Source organism: Haliotis asinina, chromosome 8 (genome assembly GCF_037392515.1).
Source record: "Haliotis asinina isolate JCU_RB_2024 chromosome 8, JCU_Hal_asi_v2, whole genome shotgun sequence".
Taxonomy (NCBI): Eukaryota; Metazoa; Mollusca; class Gastropoda; order Lepetellida; family Haliotidae; genus Haliotis; species Haliotis asinina.
In genome coordinates, this window is record NC_090287.1 from 42,521,713 (window position 1) to 42,535,053 (window position 13,341).

A 13,341-nucleotide genomic window follows, 5' to 3' on the forward strand; every position below is an offset into this window, starting at 1 on the left:
ATATAGCCCTGACTTAAATCCCATTGAGAACATTTGGGGGATGATGAAGGAATGTGTGAATCAAAAGGGGTTGACAAAAATTGAAGACATGAAGAGAGAAGTGGTCCGATACTGGGACAGCATAACTCACGAGACACTAACCTCTGTGATAGGAAGTATGCCTACCCGTCTTAGACTGTGCCGTGAAGCTCAAGGAGACTTGATAAAATATTAAATTGTTACCTACACAACAAGAAAAGGTCAGTTCACTTTCACTATACATTCAATTTTATCTGATTTGTTCTCGTTTAATAATATGAAATGCTTTAGCTATTCTCAATAATTTTGAACCATACTGTAATTGCCTCTGCCAGCATGAAACAAGAAATGTCAAGAATAATCTTCTTTGAATTTAAAAATATCTTACCTTGTGTACTTAAATGAGCATCTCTATGTTTTTGATACTGTCAGTGCCACATTTATATGTAAATAGAAAGATGCAAATTAAAATCTTAATGAACTAGCCAAAAAGGTACAGTAAAATATTGCATGTGCTGATTTATTACAGAGCCTGATATAACATAATTAGTTACATTTGGGGATGTGATCATTTACTCTCCTGTTGAATGACTTCAACACCAGCATTGAGTGGAATAAGCCTGAGACTGGGTTTACTTCAAATCTATTGCAGGGAAAGTTAGTAGTGCACACGATGTCTTTGAAAACATAAAAGATCTGACAATGTGATGACAGCCAACATTGGGAATTCATGGCCATAATATAATAGAAACAGGGTAGTCAATTGAATTACATATTTAAATTGTCAAGTCAAGATATTTTCATGGAAACAGCCAAAAAACAATATACCCAATTCTGCTTCAATCTGACAAGAGAAATGTAAATACCTGGTCGTTTGGCTGGCTCTGTTCTCTGTGGACTTGAAGGTTGTTCGAAACTAGAACAAATTGAAGAAGAACCATTTAGTTTTACCAAGTGTTTCATCACACCAGAATGTCTAAATTTTTGTCAAGATATTTTGTCAAAATAGAATACTTATAGACAACTACTGAATATGGTCCAGATGTAAGTGATCAACATCACTTACTCTTGCTGATTCTTATCAGCATCCCACGCACGCCGCCACTCCCCTGATGTAGATTTCTGGCGGTCCATTCTTTCCTGGTCCACACGGTCGCGTTCTGCTTTCCACTCCAGGTACTGCTTCCTCTCTTTCCCTGTCATCGCCATTGCAAGCTCCATTTTTGTGCGTGGGGGTCCTGACTTAGGACGTTCCTGTGACAAGAACACATTACATACACAATATGAAGATAACACCATGATGATGATAAACACGTGATCACATCCAGACACACGTGCAATGGGCCAAGATATGTACAGGACACATAGTACAAAATCAAGGGCGGCAGATCCCACTTTAGAACGTCTATAACACTTATCCATGTTAAACTTGGATACATTTTAAGTTGCAGACTAAGCAAGCAGATGTGCATGAATGTCCCAGTTCAGAACTGAACTGTCCATAGTAGACCTAAACATACTGTATTTCTGACTCTATCCAAGGACAATCTGAATAATATCATAATCGTTTTCAAGTCAGTTCCTCTATGTGCTTGATTTGACAACACACAGACAAACAAATGACAAAAACAGGAGAAATCACAAAGATCTGAATGGAAACTTGTCAAAACACATTTGATGACAAAAAACGTAACTATGTGATTACCTGTCGTTCTTTGGTTGTTCTCATTTGTGTTTTGACATTATTAAAGTCTTGACCCCCATAATTTTTGGGGTGTCGTCTAGTGTCAGGTTTGCGGCCTTTTTCCACTGGAGTTTCTCCGTTAGATTCTTTTGCAGGCCCTTCTCTGCGTCGATCAGCAAGGAAGTTGTAGGAAGGGTCTGGAGGTGGACCCTGTGAAAGAAGGAAAGCATTAAATACGGCAGCATCACACCATTCACATCAGCTACAGATTTATCAAGTGCATGAAGCAGACATCGAATTTACAGTGAAATCAACTAAAGACTGAAAAATGCCCCATCATTTTTTCAGGATATCAACTTCAGTTAATTCTGTACTTATAAGTATATATAACTTCCACTACATGACCATATGACAAAGCTGTGGTGTTTCCTGACACCTATCTTTAGGTTTTGGTTCATGAAAACATGGACAAATGCCAGTTATGTAAACAATTATTTCAATTTTCATCAATCCAAAATAAGACATAAAAAAAAACCCTTCAAGGTACAAATCAAATGTTAAGCAAGTAGAAGATACGGCATGTAACCAATTCTCTTGAATGAAGACACAAACAGCCCAATGAGGGCAATAATTGTATGTGACATTCCAGTCAAGCTCCCTCTTGCAGATCCAAGCAAGTCTCCACAGTCCACACACTGAGCGTAGACAGTGGTCACGCTAACAGCATGCTGGCAACTCACACACTATGCAGCATCCAGACAAGAACATACAGCAATCAGGACACATGACGAAGCACAGCCAATACACTGGGAAAGGTTAATAGATTGTGTGTAAATACCAAATTGTACCCATCCCAAGGTGATTAAAAAAAAGGGAAGTATGATGTCGTATCACTCTGTCATGATAATGAAACTACTGGAGCAGTATGCATAGAGGAGTGTATAGTGACAGAAAACTAAGGTTGTATACCTCCACGTGTACAGTATGGAGCAAAGTGATCTGGTGAACGTTACCCAATTATAGTGTGTCACTGCAGTCACCAGAACGGGACAGGAAGCACTAAAAGGACTACATGTCATGATGCAGGGACGCTAACACTTCCATACTGCCTGCTGTCCTGCACTGGACCAGTGGACTCACATCTTCTGGTCCCAGCTTGCTCGATCCTCTCTGGGGCCAAACTGATGGTATGTGACGATCTCTCCTCTGGGCCATCTCTTCATGGTTCTTTGAGGTCATATGTGGTCGTCTGTTCCTCTTGGCAGGATTTGTCCTCATGTCATGCTTCCCCTCCTCCATACCATCTATCTGCTTGGCTTCAGGTGGACCTGATGGGAACTTGGAAGGAAGGCGTCTGGTCATCCCATCCCCTTCATCACCACCATCATTAGCATCGTCCTCAGTGATGTCAACTTCACCAGAGTGGGGTTCCCATCGTATGACTCGAAATACTCCTTGCTATGAATGGGATGAAAGTGACATGCCAGTTAGTAGAGGGGCAGCATGCAGGGACAGACACCTGAGTACACAGGTTTGTTGAGAATGGTGACAGTACAGTCAATGAAACATGTAACAATGACACTTGTCAGATATCTATTACTGATGAGATTCTTGAGACACATATAGGAGTTGGTATTCAAGCATAAGGCAAAATATTACAGATGTCGGCTTCGTCTCTGCTGTGTGCACAATGTTTCTGGGCTTTTCCTTGCCCTTTTGTCAAGTGAATGCCTACTAACAGACATATATATATACTAGTAATATAGGTACATTAAGTCAGAGTGAATTTTAGCATATATATATTACAATAAACTGGGGATTATGAGACAAAAGAGATTTGATATACAATGGCAGATATGGTGCTGCTATAGAAGATTAAGTGGATATGTGATAGAAGCAAATGAGTCTGAATGACGTAGAGAAGGGTGGATGATGTTTTTACCACCTACTCAATTTACTGGTAATATAATACTTTGCCTTATCTTTGCCTTATACTGTATTACTCATGCTAGGAATTAGCGCAGTATGTAAACATACTGACATGAAAATAAAGTAACAAACAGAGCATATGTGCACAGGTTAAAGTGATCAATGATCTGATGATAAACTGTTATCATAGATAGCTGTATGTCATCAGCATGACTAGCCCTGGCTTGGACAGTCTACAAACCTTCCCTGTCTCCAAACATCCTAATGTGGAAAAACTAGGTCCACATGGGACACTCTCCTCAGAACTCGCAGATTAAATACATGCATAATGCATTCATCAAATCCCATCACCGATGTAGTACAGCTTAGAAACTTATCTTGATTAGTGACACTGAACACATATGCTTACATATATATAAAACACTAACAACTGGCTTATCATGTTTAGTGTGGGCACAAGTATATGTCCCACAACTAATGTACATATATAGAGTCCTACAGCTACTTGACACATGTAGTCTGCAAGTCAGCACATCTCCTACAACCACTATAGACAAACAACATGAAGCAAGGACTATGTCATCATCATTGTGGCAATAAACTCTGAATTTTGTCTTTTGATCTATGTTTCATGAATCAAGCAGAAATCCATCATTCCTATTCATGCAAATCACTGTTCAGGTCTCAAACATCTGAGGATCTTGTGGAGCATGTATCATCACTGCTCAGGAAATACCTCCCCTTAAGACAAAACCATTGATCAACCCTGAAGACTACACCTAGCTCACCATCCTTGTGGGCCACCCCAGCTGACTACCCCTTGCTCACCATCCTTGTGGGCCACCCCAACTGACTACCCCTTATGGGTCACCCCAACTGACTACCCCTCACGGGTCACCCCAGCCTCGACAATCCTTTGCTCACCATCATTGTGGGCCACCCAAGCTGACTACCCCTTGTGGGCCACCCCTGAATGCTGACTACAACTGTTGAATACATCTGTGCACCACCCATGTGGCCTCTTCCTTTTGACTACTATGTTCTACATAACCCCTGCAAGCACCATCTGTTGACCACATCTGTTGTCTACCCATGTGGATCCCTGTTCACTATCCCCTGTGCACCGCCCATGTAGACCTTTTGTTGACTACCCCTTGTGCACCACCCAAGTGGACCCTCTCTTGACTACCCCTTTTGCACCACCCATGTGGACCCTCTGCTGACTATCCCCTGTGCATCACCCATGTGAATCCCCTGTTCACTACTCCCTATGCACCATCCATGTGGAACCCCTGTTGACTACCCCTGCGCACCCTCCCTGTTGACTTTATCTGTTCACTACCTGTGTGCACCACCCACAAGGACCACCTATGAGGACCACCCCTGTTGATTACATATGCAGACACCCATGCTGACTCCAGTTGATGTTCAGTCTGAGAAAAAAATGAACTACTTTGGCAGCTAGTATATGTAAAGCAGATAACAAGCAGCACAATGCAAAGATAAACTTTTCCTGTTATTCAGCAATATCACCCTACCTGTGGCTTCTTTTCCTTGCTCTTCCCGCCTACCTGGGTCTTGCCCCTCCCTCCTGACTTTGGGCGGGGTCCACGTCTGTCTTCCCCAGGTAGAGACTGTAATCCAAAGCAAAACATGAAATTGACGACATCACATGAGAGAAACATCATGACTGTAGGAGGATACTGCAGTGTGCAACGTGAAAAGTAAGTAGCAATTTGACATGACCTTCAAACTGAACAGAAAGTGGGTTTATCTCAACATTCTATATTTTACAGTGACAAAAAGACTTTTCTGTGGTGAGGTGAAAATAATGGCAATGATGTCAAAATGCATAGATCGATGCTCATGATGTTGACCACTGGATTGTCTAGTCCGGACTTGAATATTTAGAGACCATCATATAGCTGGAATATTGCTGAGTGTGGTGTTAAACAACAAACCAAGCAGCAATTCAAATCAAAATGATGGTATAGACATATAACATAATTACTGTATTAAATGTTAAAAAACAGGGATACTTAGCATTTAGCCTTGCACACACTTTGGAACAGAAATGTGATTTTTCTGATTACAATTGAAATTTTACACTTATCCTGACTTATCCTACTTCCCTTCATTGAAGGCGTTGTACATCAACACTCACCCACAAATAGCCTTCCTTTAGCCCATGCATTGGCGCAAATCGGTCACAGAACAGCCATGCTTGTCACTCTCTCCAAATCAAACAGCCCAACACCCAGATTTACAGTGAAATCCACAGTATCATGAGAGAGGAGGATGTGAGGGCTGACCTCATGAGTAAGGGCAAGTATAATATATCAATTTTAATAAGAAAATTACATATTTTTCTTATCTTGACTCATGCCTAGTATGCTTGACAGATCTGACGGAATTGGGGGTGAGTCATTTCTTGTATTTCCTGGATTCTCTGGTTGTCTGTATTTTACGTGCTGTAGCCCCCTTATGGGAACTTGAAAAACGGCACTGTAGACTTGCAACTTTCAACTTTCGTTCTGTATCTTGGGGGTACCAAACTTGTTGATGAAAGTGTCTAGTGACATCTCAGTGTTGTTTTAGATATACTAGTCTCCTCCTAGTTATCTTATAGCAACTTCATCATTTGATGCTCCCATGGTATACTGAGAGCGTGTTGCCGAGACTTGTAGATCCAGTATTGGAGAAACAAATGTCTGTAACCGTTTGTTGCACTTGGTTGCAATCAAGTCTCTTATCAGGGATCCTAATGTCTGTATTATGAGCTCAACAGCCTTTGGATGTATCATCCATTCTGTTGGAGACTGCCATAGTGGTCATGATAGTATGTCTGCTGTGACATTCTTTGCTCCTGGAATGTGGCAAGCCTTCACAAAGATGTTCAGCTTGTCAACGATATTGTACAGGTGAAACGTGACCTTTAACAAACTTGATGACCTAGTTGACCTCTGTTTTTTTATGTAAAATGCTACTGTGGAGTTGTCTGTGTGAACTCTGAGCTTGGTGTTCTTGAAAAGGCTTTACTAAAGTTGTACTGCGTTGATCACTGCTTTCATCTCCAAGAGATTGATGTATAGAGCTTGATCTTGTCTCGACCCCCTCCCCAAAACTACTTCATTGTCAAGGTGAGCGCCCCATCCTTGGAGAGATGCATCCACATATAGATGAACATTGCACTCTGGCTCTGTTAGGTAGGTTCCTCTGCTGAGGACCCGTGAAGGTCTTGGGGTAGAATAGGCCTTCAGCAACCCATGCTTGCCATAAAAGGCGAATCAGCTTGTCGTAAGAGGCGACTAACAGGATCGGGTGGTCAGACTCGCTGACTTGGTTGACGCATGTCATCGGTTCCCAATTGCGCAGATCGATGCTCATGTTGTTGATCACTGGATTGCCTGGTCCAGACTTGATTATTTACAGACCGCCGCCATATAGCTGTAATATTGCTGAGTGTGGCGTAAAACTAAACTCACTCACTCCTCCGCTGAGTGAGTCTGTGTGAATCCACCAAAGCAGATATGGCTTGGAACGATCTGGTAGAACAAACAGGTTGGTATTGTTCAGGTGATTTTTGACAAATCTCTGTAACGGGCCTAACTGTAACCTCCCTGTGCAAGTCATGTCTTGAGCTGATGTCAGTAGACCAAGTAACCACTGCCAAATGCGAAGTGTCAAGGGAGAGAGTATTGCTTGTGGTATCGTGGCTTGAATCGTAGCTCATCATTCTTCTGGTAATATGATGTCATTCTGTTTGCAGAATACTCGTTGCTGCAGAAGTGCTGCCATGGGGTAGAATATGCACATGCTTTATCTATAATTAAGATGTTGTTATCGGAATCTCAGCAATGTGCAGTGATGATGCATCAGTCTTCCACTTCTAATCACCCACAATCCATGATCTTAGGCTGGTGACGACTGCCAAACTGTCCTGTTGATCTCTGTACACTGTACAGGACAATGTAAATGAAAAGGATCTGTATGTAGCTGCAATCTTGCAAAGTTGACACCATCTTCCTTATGTAGGATAACTTCATGTAATCTGTCTGCCAAGTACGAACATGGCATTTGCAACAGCCTGTGTGATGAGGATCCAACTTCAGTGCTTTCTCGGATGATATCTTACATCGTTAGTTTCAGATGTGCGAATTTTCTCTCAGCCACACTGATCCAACATAGCCAACATCTACGTTGTAACATACTTCATTAACACGTCTGGGACAAACTTCTACAATGTGGGCTGAAGCCTGACATCATATAATGGTAGCATTTCGAGAACACTGAAGTGCTGTTTAGACATTCCTGAAGCTTTAGTTTGTGGAACCTCCATTGATGACTGCACTTGCTTTGTGGAACCTGCATATGGAAAACTTGCTGCATTCATGGAACCTGCGTTCCTGGCATCCTCCAGACTTCTAATTGCTGAGATGACTAACAAATGTGAATTACAACCCAAGCAAGTTTTCATCAAATGTTAGCAAACATACAAGGATGAAATACAAGACAAACTACGTATAAAATATGTACAATTTGGTGATAATTCTGCTACATCATGTAAACATACACACCAAAAACTGGATACAGCTGAAATTTAGATGATATAAGGTCAAAAACTGAAAGGATATGGCGCCATATCAGAGCCCAGGTGCCCACACATCCATCGTCTAGGGCAATGAAGCAGAGAGTGACAAGCATGGCTGTGTATGTGACTGATTTGCAGGCCAAAGCACAGGATAAAGGGAGGCTACGTGTGGATGAGTGTTGATTTTACGTCCTCTTCAATGAGGGGAACTTCAAGGGATTCAAGAGTTCAACTATGTTTGGATTGAAGAAGAAGACAAGCATAATAAATCATGAGTCAGGAAATGGAAAATATAATTATGTATAGTTTGAAGAAAAAATATTATTTCACAATTAATCTGACTTATATCATTGGACTCTCTCTCTTTTGACCAGAGATGAAGGGAAACACTCTATACTGTTCCCCAACAACAGTCAAGAAACATGTCACATGATACATCCCTCCTCTGTGGATGCACATCTGCACCCAATGTGACCAGCCATTAATTTGTCACTTTCTCCATGCCTAAATGTAGTGGAGAGCAGGGATGATGGGTACCTTCACATATGAATGAGGATGAGTATACAACCATATTGTACTCCTAAAAAATGCATCTTATCCTTATCCTGGCTCATATGCTTGAATTCATCAGCAGATGGTGGCCTGCAAACTAAACTTGACTTTGTGTACTGTTCACACAATCCCTAAGCAACTTACCGCCTTCTTGAATCTTGATGAAAAAAGGTTACCACTTTCTTTCAGAAAACATAAGAAGTATATCACAAAGATTTCATGGGTTTGTAAGAGAAATAGAGAATAAATTGTGTTTGTCTTACAAAAAATCCATATGTTAAGATGGTTGAAAGGTGACTGAATCACTCATTGCTCTGAATTAGATATTGAAACAGGGAGGTATGGACAACTTGATAATTGGTTACAGGACTTCTGTAATCCATCTAGGTGATTTCGTGTGAGATGTATTTGCTTGATGTACATTTAAGTTGTTTTGAATAACCATGGTAACTGTTTTGTAACCATAGATGATTCTTTGGTTCAGCACTAATAGCTTGAGACTAAACAAATGCAAATTCAGTTGTACAACTAATGTTTCATCCAACAATAGAACAAGGAACACAAAGCGTTTTCCATTAATATGTAAAGAGATGTTTTTTTCTTGGAAACCAACAGTTTTAAAAGGACTACATCTCCAAAGCTCAGACTAGACTGTTCCCACTTGAAAGCCTTCTATGTGAATGGCCTGATTAGATCTGTGCAGATCGTGGATTAGGTTGAAATGAGGAACCTCCATCACGACAGCCTATGGAGGTTACACTCAACATGTACTGTCACACTCTCGGGTGAGTGGGGAACACCTTTTGTATTGTCAATATTAACTTACTACCTGCTGTAGAACACCACAAGCATGCAGAAATGTATCCCTATGCTGTATTTCCTACCTTAGATTCCTTCTGTGGGGACGATGACCCAGAGCTTGAAGCTTCCCTGGTATATGAGTTGACATCTTTATTGGGATTATTTTTGGCGGCAACTCTTTTGTCCGCTTCTATTTCCTGTAAAAAAAACCCAGATATTTTACAAAGAGTGACTTTTGCAAAATAAGACATTCACTCCTGATAATTATATGAAAACTCACCATCACCTAGTAACAGATAACAAGCATCACCCATCTGTTATTCACTAGTGTTGTTCATACTGAGCAAATAACAACATCACTCATCTTTGTTATTAGTGTTGTTCATGTTAAACAGATAACAACCATCACTTATTTTTGTTATTCACTAGTGTTGTTCTTGTTACATCAAGGACAAACCTCATGTCTTTTGCGGAGAGCATCATTCTTTTTGCGAATTTCCTCCATTTTCTTTGTGAGAAGAGCCTCTTTTTCCTCCTTAGTGAGGATGTCAAGGAACAACTCCTTGTTCATGTTCTGCAATCAACAAATCAGTCAGAGCAGTGTGAATGGCTGAATATGGGAAACATTCATCAGTGTAATCATAGACTTTCATGTTGTCAAAGTAAAGCATGATGTATGAAATGTCAATCAAAGTCAGTAATTGGTAGACAATATGATGGCTACATGATCTGCGAGCAGCCAGCCAGTAAAAACACACACACACTTAAAAACACCCAAACAGACACATTTGTTGAACCTAACTTATAATGCATGACTGTATAAATATTTTTGTACTCATCCTTTGTATTGACCTGTGAAGGTCCAGGGTAGAATAGGCCTTCAGCAACCCATGCTTGCCATGAAAGGCGACTATGATTGTCGTTAAAAAAAAAAGAGGCGACTAACGGGATCGGGTGGTCAGGCCCGCTGACTTGGCTAACACATGTCATCAGTTCCCATTAGCGCAGACTGATGGTCATGCTGTTGATCACTGGATTGTCTGGTCCGTACTAGATTATTTACAGACTGCCATCATATAGCTGGAATATTGCTAAGTGAGGCGTAAAACTCAACTCACTCAGTCACTCCTTTGCATTTTCCATTCGTCTGCTACATGATCCATCAAATGATACACAGCTTTATGTCCTTTGCGACTACTGCTATTCTCTGTGATGGATGATGTAAAAATACACTATACCCACTATTATCTACTTTTGTCTCCAAACAGTCACACTAACTGAAACATGCATCTAGCAGTGGTTGCTTTACCTCTTTACTACATAATGACTGCAAGAAATGTACTCTGTGTTTGCATATTTGGTAATCAAATCATGAGTTTCTTCGTCAGCCAACCCATCCATCATATAACTTGCGCAAATCAGTAATGTCCCTCTCTATTGCCTGACACTGCAGTGCCAGTATATGTTACTTACAACAAAACATCACAAATACAATTACCTCTGTGTTTAACTGGTTTTAAATGCACCTTTGTCTGTTTCTAGACAGTCACCAAGTATCTAGTCTGTCTATGGCATTTTGTTATCATGTATTGGAGGTTTCTGAATATTTTATCAAAATTGTTTAGGGATGAATTGTTACAATTGCTGACTACAAGATTGTGCAATTATCAGTTTCGTCCAACCCATTAACAATAAAGATGCAATGATAACCACACATGATACACAGGATGTATATAGAGTGTCTCACAGTTCCTGAAACACATTAATTTCCCTACTGCCCAGGCACCTATGCAGTGTTAAAACAATAAATGAAGCAAGTATAGATTTCCTGAGGTTCTTCTCTCAACCCATTGGGGCTCCTTTTCAATTTAAACAGGTTTATTTCTTGCTATCATAACTATAGATAATCAAGGAATAAGCGTTCGTGTAGTGACACACAGATACACAGAGACTCACATCCGCCATTTTGTTTGAGGACCCAAACAGCAGGTGAAAACGTGAAAAGCAGATGGCCTAGTTGATCAGTGCATGGTGGAGTTATCTGCCCCTGGTTTACCTGCAAGCAAAACATGACATCATACAAATACAACATATCATAGCCATCAGAAACTCAACACAATCACATAGGTGTGTGTTGACTTTCAGAAGAAGGATTACCAGGTATATTGATTCTGACCTGCTTTTGTGCCTACCATCATGCTGATGATAATACAGTATAAGAAATGTGTACCTAAACACAGTGGCAGTCTAATGTTGTTCACTGTGCTGCACATGCTGCAAACCTGGATTTAATTCCCCACACAGGTACAATGTCTGAAACCCAATGCTGGTGTAGCTGGCAGTGAGACTGCTGGAATGATGCTCAAAGCAATGCTTATAAAAACTTCTCTCTCTCTCTCCCATTATACTCTTACACACATACAAAACTAAAAGAGCACAAAGGTCATAAAATATCAACGATGAAACAGACATGAGCACTACGATGACTTATGAACTGTGATCAGGTCCCCCTGCCTAGACTATGGTGAGGCACATGGTGCTGTAGCTGACTGGGAACATCTGGAATGTCCAGGGTGAGAAGGTTCCCCCACCTTCTCCCCCTCTTCCATGTACTGTGATGACCTGGCTGAGAGGTGAGCCAGGCTGCTCGTGGCAGCCTGTCTGCTGCTGCTGCACTCTGGACTACACACTGGTGAGAGGAAGCTTGGGATTCTCACTACAACTGACACACTGATGGTCTCTCACTGGGAAGCCATTGACAGCCAAAATACCACTCACTGATAGTTGGCCTCTTGCCAACAGGGCCAGCTTCATTTCAGAACTGTTCAGCCTGGGGGGAGGGTTCCTCACTACTAGTTGGGAGACACATGGCTTGGTCAGATTACATTCACTAGAGCTTTATACATTCAGATACATACCAGTTAGAAGTCATGAGGGAACACAACCTTAGACAGGGACAAGCATATCATAACTGTGACAACTGAAAAATCATTCAACCAACTGATGGCTGTTCATATCAGCATCAGCTTCCAGGACAGTCGATGCAGATATTGCCTAAATCAGAGCAACTTAACCCAGCACAGGTTAGCCTAGACTTTAAAACTTTGGAACAGTCTTTACAATCAAATACTTAAGAATAATATAATGTGGATGGATCAATTTAGGCACTTAGTACAGTTTATCAATGTGATACTGTAAGTGAATGCAAGCTGTCCTACTTGCTAAGAAATGCAGAGTTTCACAATGTAATAGACTCTTATATTTCAGTGGGCAGTGGGACATACTCACATGGCCACAACACAAGAACATGTTGATGGGTTTCGACACCAACTTAGATTTCTGAGCAATTACCATAATTAATGAGCCCTAATGTTTAAGTAGTTTTCACTCTGACAGAAGTTTGTTCACATCTGGAAGAACCTGTCTCCTAGAAGCATTCAGTGGGGACATTTGATGTACAATGCTTTACAGGCCTGTCTGGGCCATCAGCTGTTCGTCATGGGATAATCAGGCACATTCGGGTCAGAGCTAGACAAACCTTCACATCAAGCCTTGCCGCCACCACTGTTCACATCACAGCTAAAAATCTTCATGCTAGGCAAGTTTGTCTTTAGTACAGATCCTGAAGTAAATGTATCCAAGAAAGCCCACGCAAGTCTAGAAAATGTGGCAAGTCTAGATTTTCTGAAAATGAAGAAAGTCTCAGGGCTTCATTTCATTATATTAATTTTTTTCACTAAGAAAGTTTTTTTCAGTAAGAGATGAT

At 41.0% G+C, this 13,341-nt stretch overlaps 1 protein-coding gene across 6 annotated transcripts in view; it reads right to left on the minus strand.

Annotated features, from left to right (window-relative positions):
- The window catches only part of LOC137293534 (coiled-coil domain-containing protein 9-like), a 42,941-nt gene that overhangs the window by 17,538 nt on the left and 12,062 nt on the right, over positions 1-13,341 (minus strand). For 4 of the 6 annotated variants that reach the window (XM_067824142.1, XM_067824141.1, XM_067824140.1 and 1 more), the window contains exons 2-9: positions 11,532-11,631; positions 10,033-10,149; positions 9,659-9,772; positions 5,170-5,265; positions 2,843-3,160; positions 1,724-1,912; positions 1,085-1,272; positions 885-934 (exon numbers count right to left, since the gene is read on the minus strand). In XM_067824142.1, the coding sequence (XP_067680243.1) occupies positions 885-934; positions 1,085-1,272; positions 1,724-1,912; positions 2,843-3,160; positions 5,170-5,265; positions 9,659-9,772; positions 10,033-10,149; positions 11,532-11,540 (1,081 nt within the window). In that variant the 5' untranslated portion in view covers positions 11,541-11,631. The remainder of the gene's footprint in view (positions 1-884; positions 935-1,084; positions 1,273-1,723; positions 1,913-2,842; positions 3,161-5,169; positions 5,266-9,658; positions 9,773-10,032; positions 10,150-11,531; positions 11,632-13,341) is intronic. The other 2 variants (XM_067824143.1, XM_067824147.1) reach the window with 1 other exon arrangement.